Genomic DNA, 13,122 nt, shown 5'->3' on the forward strand with positions numbered 1-13,122 from the left:
GCACCAAGCAGGGCAAGTGCCCAGGGCCCCACATCACAGGGGGCCCCGCAAAGCTACATTGCTCCGGCTTCAACTTCAGCCCCGGGGTTCAGCCCCGTGCAGTCGGGCTTTGGCTTTCTGCTCTGGGCCACAGCAAATCTCATGCCGGCCCTGCTTGGCGGATCCCCTGAAACCTACTCGCGACCCCCCCAAGGGGTCCCGGATTCCTGGTTGAGAATCACTGCTATAACTGAGCGGGGGAGGGGCGGGGACTGAACAGGGAAGGGCCCAACCAGCGAAGGCCAGGAGCTGGGGTTTGACATGGGGGAGGAGAGGGAACTAGGGGAGTGACAACGGGGTGATGTGGTTGGAGCAGAGAGCCAGGAAGCTCATCCCAGGAGGAGTGTTTGAACAAGCCTGAGGGGGAGATGATCAGGCCTGGACCCCACAAATCAGAATGTCTGGTTTCTTTTTTAAGTTAATTTTTAAAGCGGTGTGTGTGTGTGTGTGTGTGGGGGGGGGGTTGTTTGTGTTCCCCTACCTGGGTGTGTGTTGGAGTTGAACCCTCTCCGTGGAATCGACTCTTAAATTAACCTCTGGGCAGTTTATTCCACAATTTTCCCTTAAGGGTGTTTTCACATTCCTGTAAATCACCGGCTACTGGTCCCTCTTGGAGACACACCACAAGTCTTCTGCAGATGTGCCGTTGATCTGATCCAGTGTGGCAATTCCAACGGTCCTAAGTTAAATTCTGGGTCTTTATCCAAATGAAACTTACTGAGGTTCACCCGTCACCAAGGCCCAAACTCAGCCCTGGTCTAAGTGGACGCAGCTCCCATGGAAGTCAATGGGAGCAGGTCCAGACTGCCCAAGAAGGTGCAAGAGCAGGGATCTTAGACCTGGAGACTAATTTTTCCTTTTTCCCTCATTTCTGTCAGTTTGTCAATAATGAAGGACATTGATGAAATACTGACGTTATTGCCAGCAAGAGACAGAGTGAAGAGACACATAGATGAGCTTCGGGAAATTGCAGATGCTCTTGACAAGATCCACAAAGGAGCGACAATAGCAAACATTACTGGAGGGACAGTGGGAATTGCCGGGGGGATAACAACCATCGTAGGCCTCTGTCTCATTCCTGTTACATTTGGAGCATCCCTGATAGTCTCTCTTACAGGGCTTGCTGTTTCTACCGCAGGGGGACTGACCAGTGCAGCCGCAACCACCACAGATATAGTTGCAAGTAAAGTCAAGAGGGAGACAGTAGAGAAACTCTTACAGGAGTGTCAGGCTGACGTGGACCATATCAAAGACTATGCAGAAAGAATAGCTGAAAAAATCCAAAACTTGAAAGATAATGAAAAGAAAGGTTTTGTGTTTGCAATTCCACAGATAGGTTCAGGGGCAGGACGAGCTGTTCTTAACATCATGAAAATGGTCAAAGCTGGTCAGCTCCTGGCTAATGTTGGTAGAATTGCAAAATTTGCAGGAGCTGCGACCAGTGTTCTAACAGTTCTCACCCTGGGGTTAGATATTTTCTTTGTAGCAAAAGATTCTATGGATCTCCACAAAGGTGCAAAAACGGAGCTGGCAGCTAAAGTCCGAGAAGCCGTCAATGAAATGGAGCAAATGATTGACCATTTCAACGAAATGGTCAAGGCCCTAACTTTTTTAAGGCCCAGCTTGACAAAGCCCTGGCTGGGATGATTTAGTTGGGAATTGGTCCGGCTTTGAGCAGGGGGTGGGACTAGATACCTCCTGAGGTCCCTTCCAACCCTGAGATTCTATGCAGATAAACAAGAGTGAATTTGGGGCAAAAATAAATGGCTCAGTTCTGTAAGATGCTGAACGTCCATCCCCACGGCCTTCCCCAGGGACTGGAGGGATTCAGCACCCCACGTCATCCTGCTCTTACGCCTAGCGAGAGTGATGTTCCTATAGAACACACCGACTCCCAGTCCCCACACGCTTTTTATCTATTCACATGCAGGATTATTACATTTTATGTAGATTATTAAAACAAGGCCTAAAATTACTCTTTGAATTTCTTAGTAGCAGCAGTGGCTAAAGAAGTTTTCCACAATTAGAATTGTAACAGGTGTGCACAGGGCATGCTATAGTTAAGTTCCAACTTCCTTTTTAACCTCGTTCTCTCCCCAGAAGAGGTTGGTTTGTTTTTTTACAGCAAATTCTGAATGTTTCAAGTTTTGGTCTCAGCCCAGAGGGGAATTTTGGAAAATTTGAGACGTTTGGCTCAGCTATTTGAGTTCAATGTGTATTAAGAAAACCACAAACAGCCCCATACGCTTCTCTAAAACAGCTGAATCCATTCTGTTCAAACTTGGCTTGCTTTGTAGAGCTCATTGAGATTTAACAGCCAGGTTTGAAGAAAGTGAGTTATACAGTCTTAATGTTATGACCATTTACCATTACTCATAATGCCCAATAAGAAGCTTTATTCCTTCAGAGGAATTAGTGAGTTGACTGCACGGTGAGTGGATTTTTCAGACAAGAGCTTAAGGTATAAATCAGTGTGGAGATAACGAGGTTAGTTCAATCAGGGAGGGTGAGGTGCTCTGCTAGCAGTTGAGGTGTGAACACCAAGGGAGGAGAAACTGCTTCTGCTTCACAGTCTGTGGTCTGGTCTATACTACCCGCCTGAATCGGCGGGTAGAAATCGACCTCTCGGGGATCGATTTATCGCGTCCCGTCGGGACGCGACAATCGATCCCCGAATCGGCGCTCTAACTCCACCAGCGGAGGTGGTAGTAAGCGCCGCCGACAAAAAGCGGCAGAAGTCGATTTTGCCGCCGTCCTCACAACGGGGTAAGTCGGCTGCAATATGTCGAATTCAGCTACGCTATTCACGTAGCTGAATTTGCGTATCTTAAATCGACTCCCCGCTGTAGTGTAGATGTACCCTGTGAATGGCTATCCAACTACAGAAGCAGTTTCTCCTCCCTTGGTGTTCACACCTCAACTGCTAGCAGAGCACCTCACCCTCCCTGATTGAACTAACCTCGTTATCTCCACACTGATTTATACCTGCCTCTGGAGATTTCCATTACTTGCATCTGAAGAAGTGAGGTTCTTACCCACGAAAGCTTATGCTCCCAGTACTTCTGTTAGTCTCAAAGGTGCCACAGGACCCTCTGTTGCTTTTTACAGATTCAGACTAACACGGCTACCCCTCTGATACTTTGCTATTGTGCAGTGTCTTGAGGGCCAGTTGACTGCTGCCCTCGGACCAGAGGCCACTGCAGTTCAGTGGTTCTGCATTTAAACAATGTCAACTGCTTCAGGACGAAACAAACATCAATATCACTGTAACTCCACTCAGTGAGGAACTGTTGACCCTGGATGGCTGCTTTAGGGCTTGATCCAGCGCCGAGCACTCTGGGCCAGGGAGGGCAGTGGGACCACACGGATGCTGAAAATTAAACACACACTTGAATGCTTTGTTGGATCAGGATCAGAGCGCTCTGGACTGAGCCCTTACTGAAAAGCCCATAGAGGAAATTGTTTTATCCTGATACTAGCACAACTTCCAACCACAGGGAATTAATTTACCTCATTGCCGAGTAGTTCAATGGAGTTCAAAAAGGAATTTAATAGTGTGAAATTCTATGATCTGGTCTTTTAATACACCTATTGCCAAATAATGATGAAGGACCTGATCTGAAGCATGTGGCTTGGTTTTTAAGCCTCAGAGAGCTTTATAAATGAGTCAGATACATAGTGTCTTGGAAGTCTCCCCGGCTTTCTTTCTCCAGTTGTACCTTGCTCACGAGGTGCAATGAGGCACGATGCTACTGGAGGCACTGTCGCTGTCTGTCAGGAGAGGTAAAACCATTCTGTCTCCAGGTGGCTAAAGAGATTGTTCCAGCCTGGTGGATGATGACCTGGCCTTAGTAATACAGGACTATGTCACCTCTCGGATGGATACAGCAATGCAACATCCCTGGGCATGAAACCTCCAGCACTCACGAAACTCCAACTAGTACAGAACGCTGCAGCACAACTCCTCAGCAACACAGGCTACTGCAGGCACAGCACATCTTCCCTCTGTTCCCTACACCGGCTTCCCACAGAATATCAAATCAAGTTCAGGCTCTCGGTCCTTATACTCGAGGTGTTCCACAGATAGACGCAAGGTGTCTAAAGTAGCCTAAAGCTCCAGACGAAGACCATGATTGACAGCTTTGCTCCTCTGCACAACGGAACTCCCTGCTACACGGGTAACACGTATCCTGCAGGAGACAGAACTTTCTCCGGAGCTGGCCCAAGACTGTGGACTGAACTCCAACAGGAACTAAGGACCATCAGACACCTCACCACCTCCTACTCCAAGTGCCAGGCGCACTTCCCCTGGCTCTCACTAGTGGCAGCAGACAGCACACAGAAATATAGAACTGTATTTTTAAATCCACCTGCAATTCTCCCCTGGGGAGAAGATAAGAGGAAGAAAGAACCTGTCGCGTCACTTGGTGCTCTTCTGGAAGGCTCTCAAATACAGCTGTGATATGGGTGGTATTAGAACCTGCCTGGAATAGAATCCAGGTCTTGGTCACAAACTATAGAAGCCTCTAAGTGTAAAATTGGAGAAGCCAGAGTTCCTTAGGGTTGGGTCTGGGGGAAGAGCAGTGTCAAATATCCCCTGATCCCTTCAAAGTTGAAGCCATTGCAAATTGGCCTGTACCCCAACCACAAAACAGGTCCAATCTTTCATAGGTCTGGCAAACTACAGAAGGTGGGGGGAGGGGGTTCAGTGACTGTATCTGCAATCACAGCTCTATGAAAAAGATTAAATTAACAACGTCATATGTGTGAAGGCATCTCAGGAAGAGTTTGATAAGGTAAAAAAATCTTGTCTACCACAGCACAAACGACTACACAATGGTTGGCGCCGCTTATAGACAAACATTGCCATGAACTGACTCCACCCCACCCAGGCAGACCCACCCTTTGAAATAAACCAGCTGATTTCTGGGCAGTGAGGTTTTACTTTTGGCCTCCCACAGCTGGCTAGTGCCCCACTGCGGCTGCTGCCACGTTCACAGCTGCATGACAGGAAATACACGTTTTCAAAGTCAAAGGCTGAGCCCCAAGATCACCAGCTCTCCTGATCTTATCACTGTTCTCCTGCTGTGACACGCAGGGTCCAGACACCCCAAGGGGAGAACGGGGGGGGCTCTGAACCCCCAGGAGGGAGCAGTTGGTGTCTGCAATGTTAGTGGGTATAAAATATGTCAGGTGAGGTCTGTGATGAACACTTGTAATGTTCTGAGCTGGGTGGTCATTAGGAGATCTGTACAGACCATGGTGCTGAGTCCGTGTGTCCCTGTACAGAGAAGGCTTCGCTCGTGATCTGTACCACCATTCCAAGTGCACCTCTCAGCAGGGAGGGGCTGCCGCAGACTAGCTGTTTAGACAAAACTAACATCAAGTTCCCATTCATTGTCCAGCCAGGAAGAGGCAACGGGGGGCCCTGGAAGTTACTGGGGAAAAAAACCCAGTCTTGGAAATCTAAGAATGGAGGGAGGTGCCCCCACTCTGTGTAACCAGGAATCTCCATCCTCTGAGAGAAAGAGAAAAGAATTGCAAACCCTTAAAAGGGGAGGGCTGTGAAGTGACGGGTGTCCAGAACCTGAGGGCCAGCGTCTAAGGGGGTTATTGCCTGTGAAACACTAGATCCCCTCTAGGATGCGGGATGGGGGGAGCATGCTGGGAAACCAGTAGATAAATTCCCTTTTGTAATACAGCCTAGCTAATCCGGGAGTGTAAGGCCTGAGGTTGGGTCTTTATATTCATTTCCTGTGTGACTTGTATGTGTTGCGTCCCCTCCCTATTTTGTCTTGGAATCTGTGATTTTTCTGTTAAAGAACCTTTATTAATTTGACCCCAAGCAGGTTTCTGTTGTGCAAACTGTGCAGAGCACGTGTGCCACGGTGAACTGGTGGAGGGGGGCTGGTTTCACACATTCGGGGGTGACAACCCAGAGGGGAAGAGTCCGTGTGTCTGAAATCAGGGTAGATGGATTTGGGGAGTGTAACGGGGACTGACTCAGTCACTCCAATCCCCACCAATATACGTTAATTGAGACCCAATTAGAGGATCAATTAACAAATGGAGCTACAGCTGAAGGGCTAATTAGAGGGGGAAAGAACCCCAGGTCCTGGGAGCAGATAAATGGAGAGGAAGAAAGCCCTGGAAGCAGGGGGACCGGGACCCCCCAAGCAGGGCAGAGATGGCTGCTGCTAGTTCTGTTCCCGTCCCACAGAAGGAGGTGGGGGAGCTGGCTGGGACGTGTAACTTTGTAAGCAGCACCACAGGCGCTGGCCACTGGCACAGCCCAATAAAGCACCGTGGTGATGAAGGAGCCCTGGAGTGGGTGTGGTCTGTGCCATAGGTGAGAAAGAACTCCCAGGTGATCCCCACCGTTACAGGGACACTTGGGACAGGAAGGTCTGTTGGGGTCACCCTGCAAGGAGTAGCTAGGCTGGTAGAAGCCAGGGGGAGACCTCGGTGCCTGTGGGCTGGCTGCTGGGGTCAGGGCTCGGTGCCATCGCAGCACAGCGCTAAGGCACTGGCTGTTACAAGGCAGGTGGTGACAGGTGGTGACAGAACCACACACTGGTCTGGTGATCCCCAAAACATCACACCCGCTAGTTAGTGTTTGTCTTAAAAACCCAGCTCCTATCCCCCTTCCTCCCCACTCAAGGGAAAAAACCTAAACAAAATTACTTTAGTAGATATGCAAAAAAAACAACAGAAGTGGGCTGTAGTCCACGAAAGCTTATGCTCTAATAAATTTGTTAGTCTCTAAGGTGCCACAAGTACCCCTGTTCTTCTTTTTGCGGATACAGACTAACACGGCTGCTACTCTGAAACAACCCCACAATTGAGGAAGAAGGCTGTGCTGGTTAAAAAATGGCCTGGATAAGAGGGGAACTGAAAGTCTCTCTCTATATCTATAAACAAATAGAAGAAATGGGAAATTGATGGTAATTAATATGTCAGATGTTAGGAACTGTAGAAAATTGATCAGAGAAGCCAAGGGACATAAGGAGACATCTAAGGCCAGCTGAATTAAGGATAATAATAAGAATAGGTTTTTTTTAAGTATATGAGGAACAAAAAGAATCCTGATAATGAGATTGGTCCTTTCCTAGATGGAAAAGGTAGAATTATCAAAAGAAAAGACAGAAGTGTTCAATAAATATTTCTGTTCTGTGTTTGGGGGAAAAAAGATGGTGTCGTCATAGTGTATGATGATGAAAATACTTTTCTACTAGTACCTCAGGAGGATGTTAAACAGCAGCTACTAAGGTTAGACATTTGTAAATCGAAGGTCCAAATACCCTGCATCCAAGAGTTTTAAAAGAGTTGGCTGAGGAGCTTGCTGGAACATTAATGTTGATTTTTCAACAAGTCTTGGAGCACTAGGGAAGTTCCAGAAAACTGGAAGAAAGCTAATGTTGTGCCAATACTTAAAAGGGGTGAAACGGAATATTTTTAAAAGGATGAGCTGTGTAATTATAGGCCTGTCAGTCTGACATTGATGCCAGGAAAGATAGTGGAGCAGCTGATGCAGGATTCTATTAAGAATTAAAGGAGGATAATATAATTAATGCCAATCAACATGGGTTTACGGAAAATAGATCTTGTCAGACTAACTTGATCTTTTTTTTGCTGGGATCATGACTTTGGTTAATAAGCGTAGTAGTGTTGACAGATTCTACTTTGACCTGGCACCACACAACATTTTTAGTACAAATCTAGAACAATATAAAATTGACCTGGGACATGTTGAATGGACTGAAAGGTGCCTGGCTGATAGGTCTTCATGTAACTGTAAAGGGGGAATCGTAATGGAGCTGGGCTGTTTCCTGGGGTGTCTCAGAGCAATCAGTTGTTGTTGTTTTTTATCAATAACCTCAAAAAAATCAAAAATCCCTGTAAAATGTACAGATGACACAAGCTGCAGAGGAGAGGTCACTTGGTAAACAGGGACACACAGGCTCAGCCCCACGGTCTGTACAGAGCTCCTAATGACCACCCTGCTCAGAACATTACAAGTGTTCATAACTGATCTCACCAGATGTATTTTATATACGCTAACATTGCACACACCAGTTGGGTCAGCTGCTCCCTCCTGGGGGTTCAGACCCCCCTGTTCTCCCCTTGGGGTGTCTGGACCCTGCGTGTCACAGCAGGAGAACAGTGATAAGATCAGGAGAGTTGGCAACCTTGGGGCTCAGCCTTTGGCTTTGAAAACATGTATTTCCTGTAAGTCAGCCGTGAACGTAGCCTGGGGGAGCTGGTTGCTAACCGTCCTTGTGGCAGCAGTGGGCCTGGAGCGGGGATTGACCAAGTGGCACGTGGAAGCATTGTGGGGAGGGGACATGGACTGTAGTTGAATCCCCTGGGCAGGTTAGTTAGAAGGTCTCAGTGTCCCCTGGAGCAGGGCTGCCAGAGTTACTAAATAGGTTCAGCAGCTGTTTCTGATGCTGGAAAGTTTCCATTAAGGACTAGCAGTTTTGCAGAGGTGCATCTGCTGTGAAGGCTGAGTCCCAAACCTGTACCGCTCTGGGACAATGTTTTCTGTTGGCGGGGAAGGGAGGGCTAGGAGGGGTCCCATCCCCCCCCCCCCCCCCCTGTTTTCTGTACTTGCTCAAAGTTCCCTCAGCCGGGATGGGCCTGAACGCTTTTAAGCAGTGGTCCTGAACTGAGTCAGGAGTAGGGTCACCACCTGGCTAGTATTTGACCAGCCTGGCCCCATTTTTTTATGGATTTGCGAATTTGCAAGGGAAATAATTTAATCTGCCAGGGTTTTTTATGTGGGTCTAAAGAGCTGCAAGACCGCTAGCCCTGAATGGAAACTTTCCAGCATCAGAAACAGCTGCTGAACCTATCTAGTAACTCTGGCAGCCCTGCTCCAGGGGACACTGAGACCTTCTAACTAACCTGCCCAGGGGATTCAACTACAGTCCATGTCCCCTCCCCACTGCGTCTCTCCCCCTTTGGGCTTCCAACAAAAATTAAAAAATAAATCAATGAAAAGCGTCAGGATAAGTCAAAGAAGAACCACCCCCACGTGGCCTGCTTTATGTGTCCACAGGCGCACAAAACCTCACAAGGCCACATTTAAAAATGTTTTTAGATCATTCGTCTTTAATGCTTCCACGTGCCACTTGGTCAATCCCTGCTCCAGCCCCACTGCTGCCACAAGGACGGTTAGCAACCAGTTCCCCCAGGCCTGGCGGTGGCTTGGGAGCCAGAGATTTAGGTTTAAATGTGAACTATCGAGCTGTGCACCCAGCTGACCACCGTAACCGTGGGAACTGATTCCCATTTCCATCACTCTCTCCTTGTCTTTTGTTTTCAACTAGCCCGTGAGCTCTGTGGGGCAGGGATCAGGTCTCCCAGTGTCTGTGCAGCACCCGGCGCAGAGGAGCCCTGAGTCCAACTGGGGCCTCCGCAGATGCCACCACAGCACAAACGAATACACAATGGTTGTGTTATTTGCCAACTTGCACTTAAAAATGTGTTCGTTAATTATAAAGCTGCTGAGACCGGTTCCTGGTGCCATTAACAGACACACAAACATCGACCCCACCCTGACTCCACCCCAGCCAGACAGACCCACCCTTTCAAATAAACCAGCTGATTTCTGGGCAGTGAGGTTTTACTTTTGGCCTCCCACAGCTGGCTAGTGCCCCACTGCGGCTGCTGCTACATTCACAGCTGAATGACAGGAAATACACGTGTTAGGCCCAAAAACTGAAAAACATGCTTATCTCGGCTTCTGCTTGTTATCCCAGTAAACATGCTTATCTCAGTTCTCACTGTCGTTTCCCATGCATGAAGCTGCACGTATACAGGATGTATAGAAGATATATGGAAAAGGGGAGGGGGTTGGACGGACCCTGGGAAAGGAATGTGAAGGACGGGAAGCTAAACAGATGTATCCTGATTACTACTAGAACTGAATTTAAACAATGCATAAATTAGCATAATTTAGACACGCTAAATTGTTTGTCTCTCTGTATAAAAAAGGGCCCAGTTGTGCTTGTAAGGTGTGTCTCTTTCTCAGGCACTAGCCGAGTAGAGCACCCTCTCAGCTGACTGACTAAATAAAGGGTCTGGTATCTGTCCTCTTGTCTCTCCGTGCCTCCTTGGGGTAATTGGGCAGCTCCAGGGGGAAACGAGCCCATTTGGCTAACACACGTTTTCATAGATTCATAGATTCATAGATTATAGGACTGGAAGGGACCTCGAGAGGTCATCGAGTCCAGTCCCCTGCCCGCATGGCAGGACCAAATACTGTCTAGACCATCCCTGATAGACATTTATCTAACCTACTCTTAAATATCTTAAATACCAGAGACGGAGATTCCACAACCTCCCTAGGCAATTTGTTCCAGTGTTTAATCACCCTGACAGTTAGGAACTTTTTCCTAATGTCCAACCTAGACCTCCCTTGCTGCAGTTTAAACCTATTGTTTCTGGTTCTATCCTTAGAGGCTAAGGTGAACAAGTTTTCTCCCTCCTCCTTATGACACCCTTTTAAATACCTGAAAACTGCTATCATGTCTCCTCTCAGTCTTCTCTTTTCCAAACTAAACAAACCCAATTCTTTCAGCCTTCCTTCATAGGTCATGTTCTCAAGACCTTTAATCATTCTTGTTGCTCTTCTTTGGACCCTTTCCAATTTCTCCACATCTTTTTTAAAATGCGGCGCCCAGAACTGGACACAATACTCCAGCTGAGGCCTAACCAGAGCAGAGTAGAGCGGAAGAATGACTTCTCGTGTCTTGCTCACAACACACCTGTTAATACATCCCAGAATCATGTTTGCTTTTTTTGCAACAGCATCACACTGTTGACTCATATTTAGCTTGTGGTCCACTATAACCCCTAGATCCCTTTCTGCCGTACTCCTACCTAGACAGTCTTTTCCCATTCTGTATGTGTGAAATTGATTTTTCCTTCCTAAGTGGAGCACTTTGCATTTGTCTTTGTTAAACTTCATCCTGTTTAACTCAGACCATTTCTCCAATTTGTCCAGATCATTTTGAATTATGACCCTGTCCTCCAAAGTAGTTGCAATCCCTCCCAGTTTGATATCATCCGCAAACTTAATAAGCGTACTTTCTATGCCAATATCTAAGTCATTGATGAAGATATTGAACAGAGCCGGTCCCAAAACAGACCCCTGCGGTACCCCACTCATTACGCCTTTCCGGCAGGATTGGGAACCATTAATAACAACTCTCTGAGTATGGTTATCCAGCCAGTTATGCACCCAACTTATAGTAGCCCCATCTAAATTGTATTTGCCTAGTTTATCGATAAGAATATCATGCGAGACCGTATCAAATGCCTTACTAAAGTCTAGGTATACCACATCCACCGCTTCACCCTTATCCACAAGGCTCGTTATCCTATCAAAGAAAGCTATCAGATTGGTTTGACATGATTTGTTCTTCACAAATCCATGCTGGCTGTTCCCTATCACCTTACCACCTTCCAAGTGTTTGCAGATGATTTCCTTAATTACTTGCTCCATTATCTTCCCTGGCACAGAAGTTAAACTAACTGGTCTGTAGTTTCCTGGGTTGTTTTTATTTCCCTTTTTATAGATGGGCACTATATTTGCCCTTTTCCAGTCTTCTGGAATCTCTCCCGTCTCCCATGACTTTCCAAAGATAATAGCTAGAGGCTCAGATACCTCCTCTATTAGCTCCTTGAGTATTCTAGGATGCATTTCATCAGGCCCGGGTGACTTGCAGGCATCTAACTTTTCTAAGTGATTTTTAACTTGTTCTTTTTTTATTTTATCCGCTAAACCTACCCCCTTCCCATTAGCATTCACTATGTTAGGCATTCCTTCAGACTTCTCGGTGAAGACCGAAACAAAGAAGTCATTAAGCATCTCTGCCATTTCCAAGTTTCCTGTTACTGTTTCTCCCTCTTCACTAAGCAGTGGGCCTACCCTGTCTTTGGTCTTCCTCTTGCTTCTAATGTATTGATAAAAAGTCTTCTTGTTTCCCTTTATTCCCGTAGCTAGTTTGAGCTCATTTTGTGCCTTTGCCTTTCTAATCTTGCCCCTGCATTCCTGTGTTGTTTGCCTATATTCATCCTTTGTAATCTGTCCTAGTTTCCATTTTTTATATGACTCCTTTTTATTTTTTAGATCGTGCAAGATCTCGTGGTTAAGCCAAGGTGGTCTTTTGCCACATTTTCTATCTTTCCTAACCAGCGGAATAGCTTGCTTTTGGGCCCTAAATAGTGTCCCTTTGAAAAACTGCCAACTCTCCTCAGTTGTTTTTCCCCTCAGTCTTGATTCCCATGGGACCTTACCTATCAGCTCTCGGAGCTTCCCAAAATCTGCCTTCCTGAAATCCATTGTCTCTATTTTGCTGTTCTCCCTTCTACCCTTCCTTAGAATTGCAAACTCTAGGATTTCATGATCACTTTCACCCAGGCTGCCTTCTACTTTCACATTCTCAACGAGTTCCTCCCTATTTGTTAAAATCAAGTCTAGAACAGCTTCCCCCCTAGTAGCTTTTTCACCTTCTGAAATAAAAAGTTGTCTCCAATGCAGTCCAAGAATTTGTTGGATAGTCTGTGCCCCGCTGTGTTATTTTCCCAACATATATCCAGATAGTTGAAGTCCCCCATCACCACCAAATCTTGGGCTTTGGATGATTTTGTTAGTTGCTTGAAAAAAGCCTCATCCACCTCTTCCACCTGGTTAGGTGGCCTGTAGTAGACTCCTAGCATGACATCTCCCTTGTTTTTTGCCCCTTTTAGCCTAACCCAGAGACTCTCAACACTTCCGTCTCCTATGTCCATCTCTACCTCAGTCCAAGTGTGTACATTTTTAATATATAAGGCAACACCTCCTCCCTTTTTCCCCTGTCTATCCTTCCTGAGCAAGCTGTACCCATCCACACCAACATTCCAATCATGTGTATTATCCCACCAAGTTTCAGTGATGCCAACAATGTCATAGTTGTATTTATTTATTAGCACTTCCAGTTCTTCCTGCTTATTCCCCATACTTCTCGCATTTGTATATAGGCATCTAAGATACTGGTTTGATCTTTCCTCCCAGTTTTGTCCTGACTCTCCTTT

At 46.7% G+C, this 13,122-nt stretch overlaps 2 protein-coding genes across 4 annotated transcripts in view; both read left to right on the forward strand.

Moving 5' to 3' along the window:
* The window catches only part of LOC135974287 (uncharacterized), a 38,012-nt gene extending 27,876 nt beyond the window's left edge, over positions 1-10,136 (forward strand). For all 3 annotated transcript variants that reach the window (XM_065561307.1, XM_065561305.1, XM_065561306.1), the window contains exon 3: positions 918-10,136. In XM_065561307.1, the coding sequence (XP_065417379.1) occupies positions 918-1,686 (769 nt within the window). In that variant the 3' untranslated portion in view covers positions 1,687-10,136. The remainder of the gene's footprint in view (positions 1-917) is intronic.
* LOC135974286 (uncharacterized) overlaps positions 1-13,122 on the forward strand; it is a 137,180-nt gene that overhangs the window by 107,671 nt on the left and 16,387 nt on the right. The gene's annotated exons all lie outside the window — the stretch shown is intronic.

Source organism: Chrysemys picta, chromosome 11 (genome assembly GCF_011386835.1).
Source record: "Chrysemys picta bellii isolate R12L10 chromosome 11, ASM1138683v2, whole genome shotgun sequence".
NCBI lineage: Eukaryota > Metazoa > Chordata > Testudines > Emydidae > Chrysemys > Chrysemys picta.